Source organism: Alligator sinensis, unplaced genomic scaffold, assembly GCF_000455745.1.
Source record: "Alligator sinensis unplaced genomic scaffold, ASM45574v1 scaffold989_1, whole genome shotgun sequence".
NCBI lineage: Eukaryota > Metazoa > Chordata > Crocodylia > Alligatoridae > Alligator > Alligator sinensis.
This window is the reverse complement of record NW_005842266.1, coordinates 1,386,528-1,398,872: the sequence shown is the minus strand read 5'-3', so window position 1 is coordinate 1,398,872 and position 12,345 is coordinate 1,386,528. Positions and strand designations below refer to the sequence as shown.

At 44.4% G+C, this 12,345-nt stretch overlaps 1 protein-coding gene across 1 annotated transcript in view; it reads right to left on the bottom strand.

Moving 5' to 3' along the window:
* Positions 1-12,345, bottom strand: part of SRP72 (signal recognition particle 72) — a 24,582-nt gene that overhangs the window by 10,915 nt on the left and 1,322 nt on the right. Inside the window, 9 exon segments of the mRNA XM_006027767.3 lie at positions 1,089-1,217; positions 3,184-3,315; positions 5,875-5,932; positions 6,018-6,142; positions 6,780-6,811; positions 7,351-7,462; positions 8,773-8,916; positions 9,734-9,857; positions 11,589-11,709. Of these exon segments, the coding sequence (XP_006027829.1) occupies positions 1,089-1,217; positions 3,184-3,315; positions 5,875-5,932; positions 6,018-6,142; positions 6,780-6,811; positions 7,351-7,462; positions 8,773-8,916; positions 9,734-9,857; positions 11,589-11,709 (977 nt within the window).

Genomic DNA, 12,345 nt, shown 5'->3' with positions numbered 1-12,345 from the left:
GAAAGAGTAATATTCATGGCAGCACCATCTCCAAGCAAGCTCTGAGTTAAAGGAGCATCACTTATAGCAAAAATACTGTCCTGACTGGCCTCAGGAGTCCTCTCACTCAAGTATGTGAGAGTCTCATAGATGCTATTACCCACTCAGCAGCTGATGACCGCAGTGCTCCAAGGTGATGCCTGTCACAATAGCCAGGACCTTATTTAAGCTTCCACATTTAAGGTGCATGTTCCATAAGCTGCACGGACATTATTTAAAATTGGCTACAATCAATTAGGAGACAGTGTACACTAAACTGAAAGAAGACACTCTTAAGCCAAACCAGATATTGTCCACCCAGCAAGTTTAAATGCCAGTTAAAATTAAAGCTGAGTTTTTGGTTGTAGTCGTGCTGGTCTAACGACATAAAAAGTTCTTAGCAAGCTTTTGGGCAGTCACCCTTCGTCAGGCATAGGGAGCCGAAAGCTTGCTAAAAACATATTTCCAAGTACTCAGTTGGTCTAATAAGAAATATCATCACATCTACTCAACCAACCTTGCCAGTTAAATTAAATTGGCACAACTTTCTCACATAGGCCACTAGCCAGAAGGAATGGAAAGTGGATGTGGACACCACACCATGGGCACAGCTACATGCTGTGTAGGGAGAACAAAGTTCTCCTTTCCAGGAGGCATGCACCATTCTGTCACTGCCATCTATCATGCTGCTATGAGGGAGGGAAAGCAACCCTGGAACTACTCCCACAGCAGATAACAAGGGTCTTTTGTCAAGACGACACTAGCCTTATAGAGGTTTTCCACTGTAGTTGGAGAAAAGCACTGCTGAGTAGGAGGAAGTATGTAAAATACAAGGAACAAGCCAGACTGGCCACTGTATGCTGAACCCACCAGCAAGGAAACTCAGGGGTGACTGAAGACAACTGACAGAGGGCTGGGTTCCTGCAGTACCTTACATTTGAGGGCTACAGACTGCTTTATGTACTGAATACTGCTGTTTGAGGCAAAGAAAAAGCCTGCTTCTTGGCCTGCACTGCCAGGGCAAAAATGGAAGTGGTCTTGAGGCCAGCACAAGGCTTTGAGTCACCTACCTGGAGAAGCTCGACTGCTTTTGCATGCTGTTTCTCACGACACAGCTGGGCTGCCTCGACTAACACAGGGAGCAGGTGTTCGGGGCTTTGTGACTGCAGGCTTGCTGATAGCTTGCGGCACTGGTCTGCCTGAGGGACACAAGAGCACAGGATTAGGGGGTAGTTAGTGCAACTGTACTCCCCCTCAGAAAGGACAGGGGAGAACATTAAGGAGCAGGCCCTACGGTGCTAGTGCCTAAACAAACACATCTGGAAAAGTATCTGCCCAATGGAGCACTGCAGGTTACCATAATACAAATCCTTCCCACACCTTGGTCATCCCATTAGGCTGCATGCATATGGATGGGGGGTGGGGGGGTTTAAGAAATGCACTGATGGGGAGCTGACTTTTGCTAAGTTTTCTGGAAAAAGAAGGGAAGCCTTGTGCAACTGCCCTAGTCTCCTGACAACTTTTTTGACTAACACTTGCCTTTCCAAGGGCTAAGTTGTTATTTCCTGCATAGGCAGCTGCATATATTTACTTCTAGCAAAAATCCATCAGAATTTCACTTCAACAGTCCCTACTAGAAGCTGGTTCAGCATGAAATCCTATAAAGTTGTTAGGTCAGTTTCTAGAGCAGCAGGGGTTGGGGTGATGGGGAGAAGTTGCACAGCCCCGGCATCAGCTCTGTGCTGGCAGCAACTGCACGGATGCCTCAGAGCAGGAGCAGGGATAAACCTGTTCTCTGCTTTGAGGTGCACATGCAGTTGCCAGCATGGAGCTGATGCTGGAGCTGTGGAGCCCGGTGCAGCTGTTTGCAGCCTGACTGCTGCAGCTGCCCCAGAGCCCAGGCTGGCTACAGGCAGGGCTGGCAGCAGCACAGAGCTTTTCCCCATGTTCGGAAGGGGCGGCACTGGGGGGGCAGGCAGCAGCCCCCCCTTGTATCACCGCAGCCTGCCCTGAGCACCTGGAAGAGCCCAGTGCCATTGCTAGCCCTCCCTCTCACAGTGAACTGTGTCCCGGGCAGGCCGGGTCATGGGGCCAGTCCCCACAGCGCAGGAGGGTGCAGGGCAGCACCCTGCCTCTCCTGCACTCTGGGAGTCTCGGTCTGCCCCTCTCCCCTCAAAGCCCAGGCAGGATAAAAAAGAAAGAAAACTTACCCACACACTTCCCACCGACAGGCAGGTATGTGTGTGCCTGCCCTCCCCCTCCTGCAACAGCCTTTGGCCGGCTTGGGGGTGGGGGCAAACGACTGGACGTGAACCCAGCAGCAGCAGGGGGAGCAGCAGTGCCCCCTTGCTGTGGGGGGTTTCCGTTCCGTGTACCCCCTGCCTGTCTCACGTACCCCCAGGGGTACGCATACCACGGGTTGAGAAACTATGGCCCAGAGGATAGGCTCTAGCCTCTGTACAGCTGTTTGCAAATTCCTAGGCTGGTTACACTGTTACTCAGAACCCTGCTTTAAACAGCAGCCTTGAAACTGACAGGGCAGCTCAGTTCGAAAACTGCTGCTAGCATCACTGTAACAAAAACTGAGATAAACTAGATTAAGGATTTACCCTGCATGTTAGTTAATGTTCTGACTAACAAAGGAGCCCACTATGAGTGCTTTAGACTGGAAACATTTAAGGAAGGGATGTTTCTTTGAAATCAGTGATTCTCAATCAGGGTGCCATACTACACTAGCACAGTTAGGTGTACAAAACATGAGTCACAAGATAAACCCATAGTTTCAAACAGAAGTCCATAGTTGTGGTCTTTGAGTTCTTTGCAACAGAAACTGCTCTATTATTTTTACACCATCAGAAAAGAAAAAAAAGAATGAAAACTAAGAGCTGGCATTTTCTGAGGGGGTGCATTGAGTCTATCCAGGGGTGCCTTGAGTCTGAAGTTGAGAAATACTGTCTTAATTGCTCAACTTCCTTAAACGAAGTGCCCAGATTCTCAAAAGGGCTTAGCAAGAAAATCATTTCAATAACTACTGCTGGATTCTGAGCACCTTTGAAAAGCCTGGCAGTCCCACTTTCTTTCAGCTCTGCATAACTGCAACCAAGTTTGACAGGGAAAGACCATTCTGCAGAAAGCTGGGAGATCTGCAGAAGCATCCCCTTTTACCTGGTTGGTGTACATTGCCAACAAAGCTTTGTTAAACTCAATCGCCTGGAGCTGTTTCTTGGAGAGTTTGTGTTCCACTCCTTCCGCATTGGTCAGCTTCACTTTCTTTTTCGAGTCAAAGACATTTTGGTCCTGTGAGAAACAGAAGCAGAGAAGCAAAGCCCAATTTCACTATGCTGCTCATCTGGGAGGTGCCTAAGATCCCAATTTGAGTTTTGTCTCAAAAAAGCCCTCCCCCGCAACCCCATCCCCATCTTCCTTCTCCCATATGCATGCACTGCTCATCCTTTGCCATGAACACCCATAGGCACACACCTGAACCACTGCTCATCAGCTCTGAACATTAGAGAGAAAACAACAGAGGGGCAGTGAGGAGACAGCAACTTGGGAAAACATGATTATGTTATGCCCACTTATCAAGCCCCTTCCGTTATACTATCTGAACACCTCCCAATCTTTATTGCATACACTCTCATGGGCCTCCTGCATACACATTGGTGCTGTTAGCCTGAGGTACAAGGTACAAAGCAGTTAAGTGACTTGCCCAAGGTCATACAGGAAGCTTAAAGTGGAGCAGGGCATTGAACCTGGCCCATCCAAACAGAGACAGCCCAAGTCCCTCCTCCATTCCCTACTGCTGTCAAAAAAAAAAAAAAAAAAATCCCAACTGGCATGAAAAACAGCCAAACCCAGGCTTACAAGAATGGTGCTACTAGCACATACAGCTGGCTAGAGCAGGGTCTGAGCCCATCACTTTCCTCTGTGTGGAAAAAATAAGGTCTTGGTAACTGCTCCCTGTAAAGTAGTCAATGTTTAAGTGTTTCTCTCAAGACTTGCTCTACAGAGCATTTACTTTTTTTTTCTTGTTATGGGGAAGGTTTGCTCTCTTTACAATAAAAGTTAGCAAGGCAGCCCATAAGCCTTTGCAACACTATATAAAACTTAGACATCTAAAAGAAACGTCTCATGAGGCAGAATGGAAAAACATTGGGAGAGGCTGAATTTGGGGCATTTTTCACAGCTCAGGAAGTTGAAACTCTCATGAGGCCTACACCTTGTGCTTCAGCACCTTAGCTTTTATTTGAAGAGTAACTGACTCTCTAGGTGTGCTGAAAATCTTCAAAATGTGAACTAACTGAAACAGTGGTATGTATGTAAATAGGCATCCAAACATATCAGCTAATCAGCTACAAGGAAGTTAAACTAAATTTTCTTCGTTCTAAGGAGTTTAATTGAAAAATTATGCCAGTTTCTGTAAAAGCAATGCACTGATAAATTTGAGTTAGTCTAATAAAAGATATCAGATTTACCCAAAGAACCTTGTCTGCCTATGTCCTTAGACCAACATGGCTACAACCTACACCCATGCACTAATTAAGATTTTTGTGGCCAATAACACCAATCCGATACCCGCTATGCAGCCTGGCATAGCGTCTTTGCAGGGGGGGGGGGGGGGGGGGGGGGAGCGGCGGCAGCACAGGCAGGGCGGCGGCGGGCCACAGATCAAGGCCCCCACAGCGAGGGAGGGAGTGGGGCAGGCACTGCACAGCCAAGACAGGGTGCAAGACAGAACCGTGAGTGGCTCCCCACCACTGCGTGCACCCACGGAGGAGGCATGTGCCCCCTGGATTTGTTTGCGGGGTAAGGGTGAGCTGCTTGATGTGGGCTCCCACAGGGCAGCATCTGCCACTGCCCCAGCTCCACCCTTTCCCTCACCATGCAGGCCTCAATCTGCCCCCACAACCACAACCCTTCCCTCCCCCACATGCATGCATGCAGCATTTAATCACTGAGATTTATCACCTACACTGGCCAAAAAAAGCCAACTGCCAATAACGTCAATTTTCCTTTTATCAGTGGCGATCCAATACGAACCGATATATTGATGCACCTCTAATAACAATGTTAAAAATTTCATCACTAACTAGAGTACAAAGAAGGGACAAATATTATCTAAGACCTGCATCCTCTACTGCAAGTGACACCTGCCTCTGGAAAAAGCACTGCCAAGCTGACTCTGCTGGGTACACACTGTTACACTGCAGAGATTTGTAGGAGTTTCAAAATAAAAACCAGCAGATTTCTGACACAATTGCCAGACAAACATTTAAAAAAAAAGATAATGTGAGACTTGGCAAGAATGCAAATCACAAACGCTATCTGCATAAGATTTCATATAAAAGTCACAAATGCGCAAGTAATTTTCATTTTAGTCATTCACTTGGATTTGACAGGAGCACAAAGGCCTCATGTCCACAATGTGCCTGCACAATGCTTACAGCCAGCTATGGAAATCCAAACATACCATACCTAAATGCAACCACTGACATTTCTCCAACTGACTCAGTCATGTAACTGAAAAACACACCCTCACATGCATACACTTGTGCACTCCAGTTTTATAAATCTCCAAATCCTGCAAATGTGAGCCATCATATATATGCAAATTTATGTAGTTAAATTTTTACAGGATTGAGACATTTGGCACTAAAAATAATGGAAAGATTAGGGCAGTAATGTAAACAGAATTACTTATAAGCTAGCATAGTTCTCTAGCATTACTTATAAGCTAGCATAGTTCTTCCACTTCAGACAATGTCAGTGGAAACTCTGGGTGTAATGACTGCAGAATTGTGTTCATTCAGCTTTCTGAAGCATTTTTGCAAAGAAATAAGATAGGTCATTCTATACCTTGTTAATAGTAATGATGTTATTTGCAATTACAGCAAGCAATCCCACATCTGTTGGCCTGCAGACAAATGAGAAAACACACAGCTGTTATGCAGTAACCTCATCCCATGTGAAAGGAGAGCTCATTTCAATAAAGCCCTTACTTTAATTTGATTATTTGATTGTAAAGCTGTAGAGCATCTTCTGTGCGACCCTGCAGTTGCATAATATAGGCCATCTGACCGTGAATAATAGCCAGTTCAGCCTCAATGTCTTCCTCAGTCACATCCTGAAGGGGGAAGAAAAAAAAAATTAAGGCAAAACCACATGAAATCTCTTTTCTTACACTACTTGGTTTCAGCATTTTGCAGAAAGATGTTTGGCAGCATCACTAGTTTCAATCCCCACCACTACACAGAACACCTGCAAGTCAGTCACAACATGATTTAAAAAAATGCAAAGTATAAATCACAATACAAAAAGAAAAAGTTTACCAGATATAACAACAGACAAATCACCCTTAAACCAGAGTGCTTAATTTGCTAGGCACTAGGCACCTGCTGCGATGTGCTAATTTGAATCATGACTTATGCGCTCAATTCCTCACTGTCTTTCAGTTTGCAATCATTCATACCAGCACAGAGAAGGTGCGTCAGACTGATGTGCTACACACCCAGAGGGCCCTTGTCTAAGTGACCACACAAGAATTGAGGCAAAGAAAAAAATTAATCTCCAAGAATGAGCATTTCAGCACTATGCAGAATTACAACTCAGACACCAAGGGTGATAGTAGAAGGGCAATACAGGCAGAAGGGAGGACTATTGATGGACAAAATATCATATGGGAACTTAACAAAAAAAAAATCACATGGCAAATCACCAAACACTTTGAAAATACAAATGATTCAGCTCATTATCAAACTTACAGAGTCTTCTGAGAGTGACTGGCGACACAGATCTAGAAGAAATAATTAAAAGACAAGTTCGGGAAAAGTTCATTCTTTAGCCTCCTGGCTTTTGCTTTTTCAGTATGAAAGAAGGGCCTGTTATGTGCTCCTTGTGGATATTAAGTATAAGGCTTCTACCAATTTTTAGGCTTATGTTTGTAATGCCAGAAAAAAAGGAATGACTTTATTCTTATCTTTCTCCCACATACATCAAGTCAGAGAACATACCAAGTATGCAGAAGACAACTCCTCCTGACAACCAATACTTAATGAATTTACTATTATTATTATTTCCCTGTTTACCTTTAAAGCTAGATCTGTCCAGCCTTAAGAACTGGCTAAAGAAACTGGGTTGTATTAAAGGAATGGTGCATGTTACAACTCTCAACCATTCTGGACAAACACTTCCAGGGAATTGTAGTGGGAAGGCCTAAAGAGGGCCAGCTCTGTTTTCCACTTTTGACCAGGACTCAATTCCTTGTTCCCTCCCTCCAAATGTGTGCACATGCAGCAAATGACAACACACTCAGATCTTTCCCTGTGTCCTTACCTTCTGCTTTCTGTAGTTTTTTCATTGCCTCATTCAGCTTGCCTTGCCCAATCAATGCACATGCAGCATTGTAACACAGTTCATAGGTAGCTTCTTGGAGACCCAAATCTTCCTAGCATGGAGCAAATGTAGGTGGTTAAATGCTTGAAAAACAGATTTTTCACATCAGAAGTCAGATTAGAAAAATGTACATGGCTTCATGTGTCCAACACCTAAAAGCAATATGCAAAGGGTCTTTCCTTTGATAGAGAGATTAGTAAAATTTCCCTGGATAAAAGTAGACTTTGCAGGATTATGACCCTAAGCCAATTCGCACATACAGGCAATTTCTGTCACTGCACTGTCTGGGAAAGTCACTGTAAATTCACATCCTGTTGCACTTGCTCAAGCTTTAATGGATACAATCAAACAGAAACCAAACAGTGCCATTTATCTGCTGCAGCTAATGGGAACAACACCACATAGATATAGAGTCACTAGTCAATTGCCCATCAAAAATAACAGGGATGGGCAGAGACAGAGCGCCACTTCCCAGGAGCTGGGGGGGGGGGGCCCCCCCCGCCGGCCTCCGCCAGCACCCTGCGCCACCACTGCCTCCAGCACTGCTAGCCTCGCCCACACCCCCGCTCTGTCCCTGCCATCATGGCAGTGCTGTGCTGCCTCCAAGGAGCAGGGCTGAGGGGAGAGGCCAGGCCAGCAATGCTGGCCTCGCCCTCCCACTCTATCCTCTCTGTCCCCGCCGTCATGGCAGCACTCTGCACTCTGATTGGTTGTTTCACTAACCAGAGTGCCTCAAGAGCATTACAGACAGACAGACAGACAAAGCCCTTTATTATATAAGAATGGGAGTATCCAGTGGAACACAGCCGCTGGCAGGAAGGTAACTAGTTAAGTCTGAGTCATGTGAGCAGAGTTAGAATCTTGACACAGCATGAATTTGTTCAACAGCCTCTGAACCACAAGAAGTGATCTCATGACTGATCTTCAACACACACAGAGGTCACCAACATCCTCTAGAATATGCTGTCATGGAATAGAAAGCCTCCAGGACAAACAGAAGTCAGCTGATGCCACTGATGCTTACTGGATTTTAGCCAAGAAAACTGTGGAAGACAAGTGACAACAGCCCCAGAAGGAAGGGTGCAGTTAGCTAGCACTGACAGTGCCCTCACCCTACCTTACCTGTGGCAAATTAAAGGGTATTTTTAATGTTTTGGACACTATACCTGGTAGTCATAGGTGAGGTCTGTTCCCAAAGCTTTTAAGAATTAGTTAGACGGACACTTGTCTAGGATGGTTTACAGAGGGAGAATACTGCCAACCTGACAAGCCTCACAAAGCACCTTCAGAGGGGCTACATCAGGGACACAATAGAGGGGAGAGGGACCACTCTCACACCAGTACAAACACACACTTACTTACTGGCACCACTTTCTCCCAGGTGCTCTGGGCTGCAACCACTGCAGAAAGGTTGGTTTTCCTTTCTTCCTCATAGTCATCTTGGGAGTTACGGATAAGATCCCGATACACAGCCAAGCAGTCATCATAGTGCTCCAACCTATACAACTGAGGAAAGAAGGAAATTGGTTTGAGTACCAGACACCTGAACAAGTACCACAAGGAAGATCTGAAAAGTATACACTTGAAAAATAAAGCTAGCTTTATCTTCCATTTTATTCTTTCCCAACATTCAAAGTCAGATTCTTCAAGGGGTAGATTCAATTAAATTACCACTTTCAGGCATTGTTTTTTTAGTAAAAAAACTGTTGCTTCCTCAGGTTTGGATGGTTCTGAGTTACCAGGGAAACAAAAGGAAGAACAGTTCCTTCCTTCCTTTCAGTTCCAACACTGAGCACCTCATCGAGATGCCTCATCTCAAGAGATATGTGTAGAAACAAATGAAGTATTAAGTCAAGGATGAAAAGCTGATCTGGCTCACATAGGGAAAAGGAAATGATTCTTCTGGGACTGCTTCTCCCCAAGACCAGATTTGAGTGATGTCAGGTGGCAAAGAATGAGAGTCAACTTTGGGCCAGGAAGCTACCCTGTCTTCTGAAACAGAGGAACCAGATCCTTGAGCTGAAGTAAAAATGGAAGACCAGGAAGAAAATGTATGGGGTTACCTATGCAAGAATAATGCCTGCTGCCCAAGCAGGTGGCCAGGCTTTCCAAGCCAACTAAAGCAGGGTTGACATTTTAATCCCCACTGAAGTCAGAGGGAGCTCTGGCATTGAACCAACCAGGGCCAGAACATAAAGTACAGCCTTTAAAGTTACAGCTGCAAGGAAGGAAAGCACATCTACAGTTTCTTAATGCCTCTCAGTACAGATGTATCAGTCTAACCATCATGAACTGTATGTACTGTTTTCAAAGCCATAATTACCACTTGTCCATAAAGCTCCTTCAGTTTGTCTGTCTGCTGGCTGGCGCTCTGAATGGTTTTCAGGGCATTTTCAATTCTGTTCAGCCTGTATTCGCAGTAGGCCTTCTCAAAGGCAATGGTGTCACTGCAAAGATAACAAGGCAGGGCCATGAAAGAACTGATTCCATCTATAGCCCTCACCCCTCAGGAGATGCATGAACCCTTACTGAACCACCCACAATTATTCATGAAAGGCTGCCACATTTTAAGAGGAATAGAACAAGACATGCAGGCACTAAATGATTCAGTAACTAAGCATCTATCTTTTGAGCACTGATGACTTGAAACTGGAGAAAAAATACGCAAGCCCTCCTTTTCTCCCCGTGCAAAGAGTAATCTGAGAAGATACAGGTCAGAAGCTCAGATTCCCACTCCACATTGGCAAGATTCCCATGGCTGTGCAGACTTCCTGTTTAGTTTTTGAAGAGCATCCATTTCCAAGGCAGACCAAAGAAAAGCTTCACAAAAAGCCATTTAAAAGCAGGCAAATGTTGATGCATCAAAGTATGCCTGTAGCTAAAAGCACAGATGTTCAACTCTGCATAAAAAAGAAAATATGAGGCATGCAATCTCTCCTGAACTAGGAACTGCTAACTCTGAAGTTAGGTAATAGAAACAAAATAGCAGAACTGGTAACAAAGTTGTTAGGCTAAATGATATTTCACAGGGCTGACCCCAATAAGCCTAAAAACATACTGACAGGAAACAGTTCTTATTTTATACGAGCTTGGTGCACATTTCCCCAGCTAACCCCAACATGACTGCTCAAGCTAAATGAAAACATAAAACTAAAAAAGGCAAAACTATGTGAATTTAACAGATACTGAAAGCATGCACTTCATGGCTCATCTGTTGGCAATTTCCAAGCACAGGGTTCATATTTAAAAAAATTTCTAGACACTGTAATCATACTGGAGCAAAGATGGGAATATAAGAAAGGAATGAGTCATAGGAGTAACACATGCTCTTAATAATGAGAAGACAGAGCATTAGCCATGATAGGCGCCTCAGTTGTGACAGAGGGAACTCTCCTTGCAGAGAATATATGCGACAAGACCAGCAGCTGGGCAAAAAGTGTTTTATGCAGAAAAAGCTTCAGTTAACAGAACTTAGTTACTCTCCCCCAGTATACATTTTTATGCAAGGCTAAAGAAACTGGGTTGTTATTTAAGTTACAAGTATTCAGAGAAGGATGGAATTCATGAAAGGATTCAGGAAGGTTTGATATTTGCAGTTGAAATAAGAAAATATCTGGATTATTTTGACATGACTGCAGCTACTACAATATGCTCCATTCTGTGCTCCTACTGTCCACAGGTAAGTCTCATTTCCCAACAGGGAAGCAACCTGTGGATGCACCACAGAGGTCTCGCTATTGAGTTTGTATTTTGCACTGGTCACATTCATCACTGTTCAAATATTAGCACTTTCCAACAGCCCTGTCAGGGAGACAGGCAGGGAAGCAAGCATTTCAGTTACCACATCACAGCTGGCAAGTCTGAGATCCAGAGGGACATGGGCTTCAATCCTGCAAATGCCTACATAGTGAATATCCCTCACATGAGCACCTGCTCCACTGTATGCCCATGAGTGCTCCTAGCAAAGACAGTAAAAGATGTCTAAGCATTAGCAGGAATGGGGAACAGCCAGGTTCAGAATTGCATGTTCTCAATTCCCAGCCCTATGTTCATTCCTCTAAATTAGGCCAATAGTCTTGTCTCATCTCTGCTAACACCAAAAAAACCTAGTGATAGTTACTGCCAATTAACTAGGCACCTGCCCTAAGGGCTTCTGCATTTTCTTTGTGGTTACTCACCTGGTTAACACTTTTGTGTGTGTGTTGATTACACTGAGGGCTTCCTTGAAGCTTCCACTGTGAATAAGACACACCACTTTACAGTGAAGAGCAGTCACATCATCCTTGTTGATCTGCAATACTGAGGGAAGCAAATAGTTTCAGCACAAAGCACGACCATAATTCATTTCTCCCATAAAAGATAATCTGAAGTCAAGTAAAAATGAAAGTTTGGACAATTTCTCCAAGTCCAACCCCCTTGTTAATTCATGCAGGTATTGTTAACTACCTATTGCTTCTAGCACTGCAAAAACCCCATCTGTGGATATAGTTACACAAGTGCTTATACTTCATTCCATCCAGGAAGAGCACACACCAACTGCAGAGACTTCCTCAGCCTGATGAAGGGTTTTTAAACCTGAAAACTTGCTAAAAAAAGTAAGTTGGTTTAATAAAAGATATCAGATTCACCCAAAGAACTTTGTCTGCCAAAGGACTAAACAGCACCTTACACTAAAGTTTCATTCTGCAGACCATGTAACAAGTAAGAAAACTGGGCATCATCTATGCTGAATTATCTACCTGGGAAGAAAAGCAACCAAACCACAAGAAAGAGAGCACCATTCCAGACCTATAAAACAAATAATTACTGGTTCCAGTGCTTTGTTCCCTGGGGACAACAGTGGTGAAAAAAGTGAAAGACTTTTCCCACATGACATCAACTGCTGATAGATCATCCAAAGTGAACAGCTCCTCTCACCAAAACATTCTGAAAAGT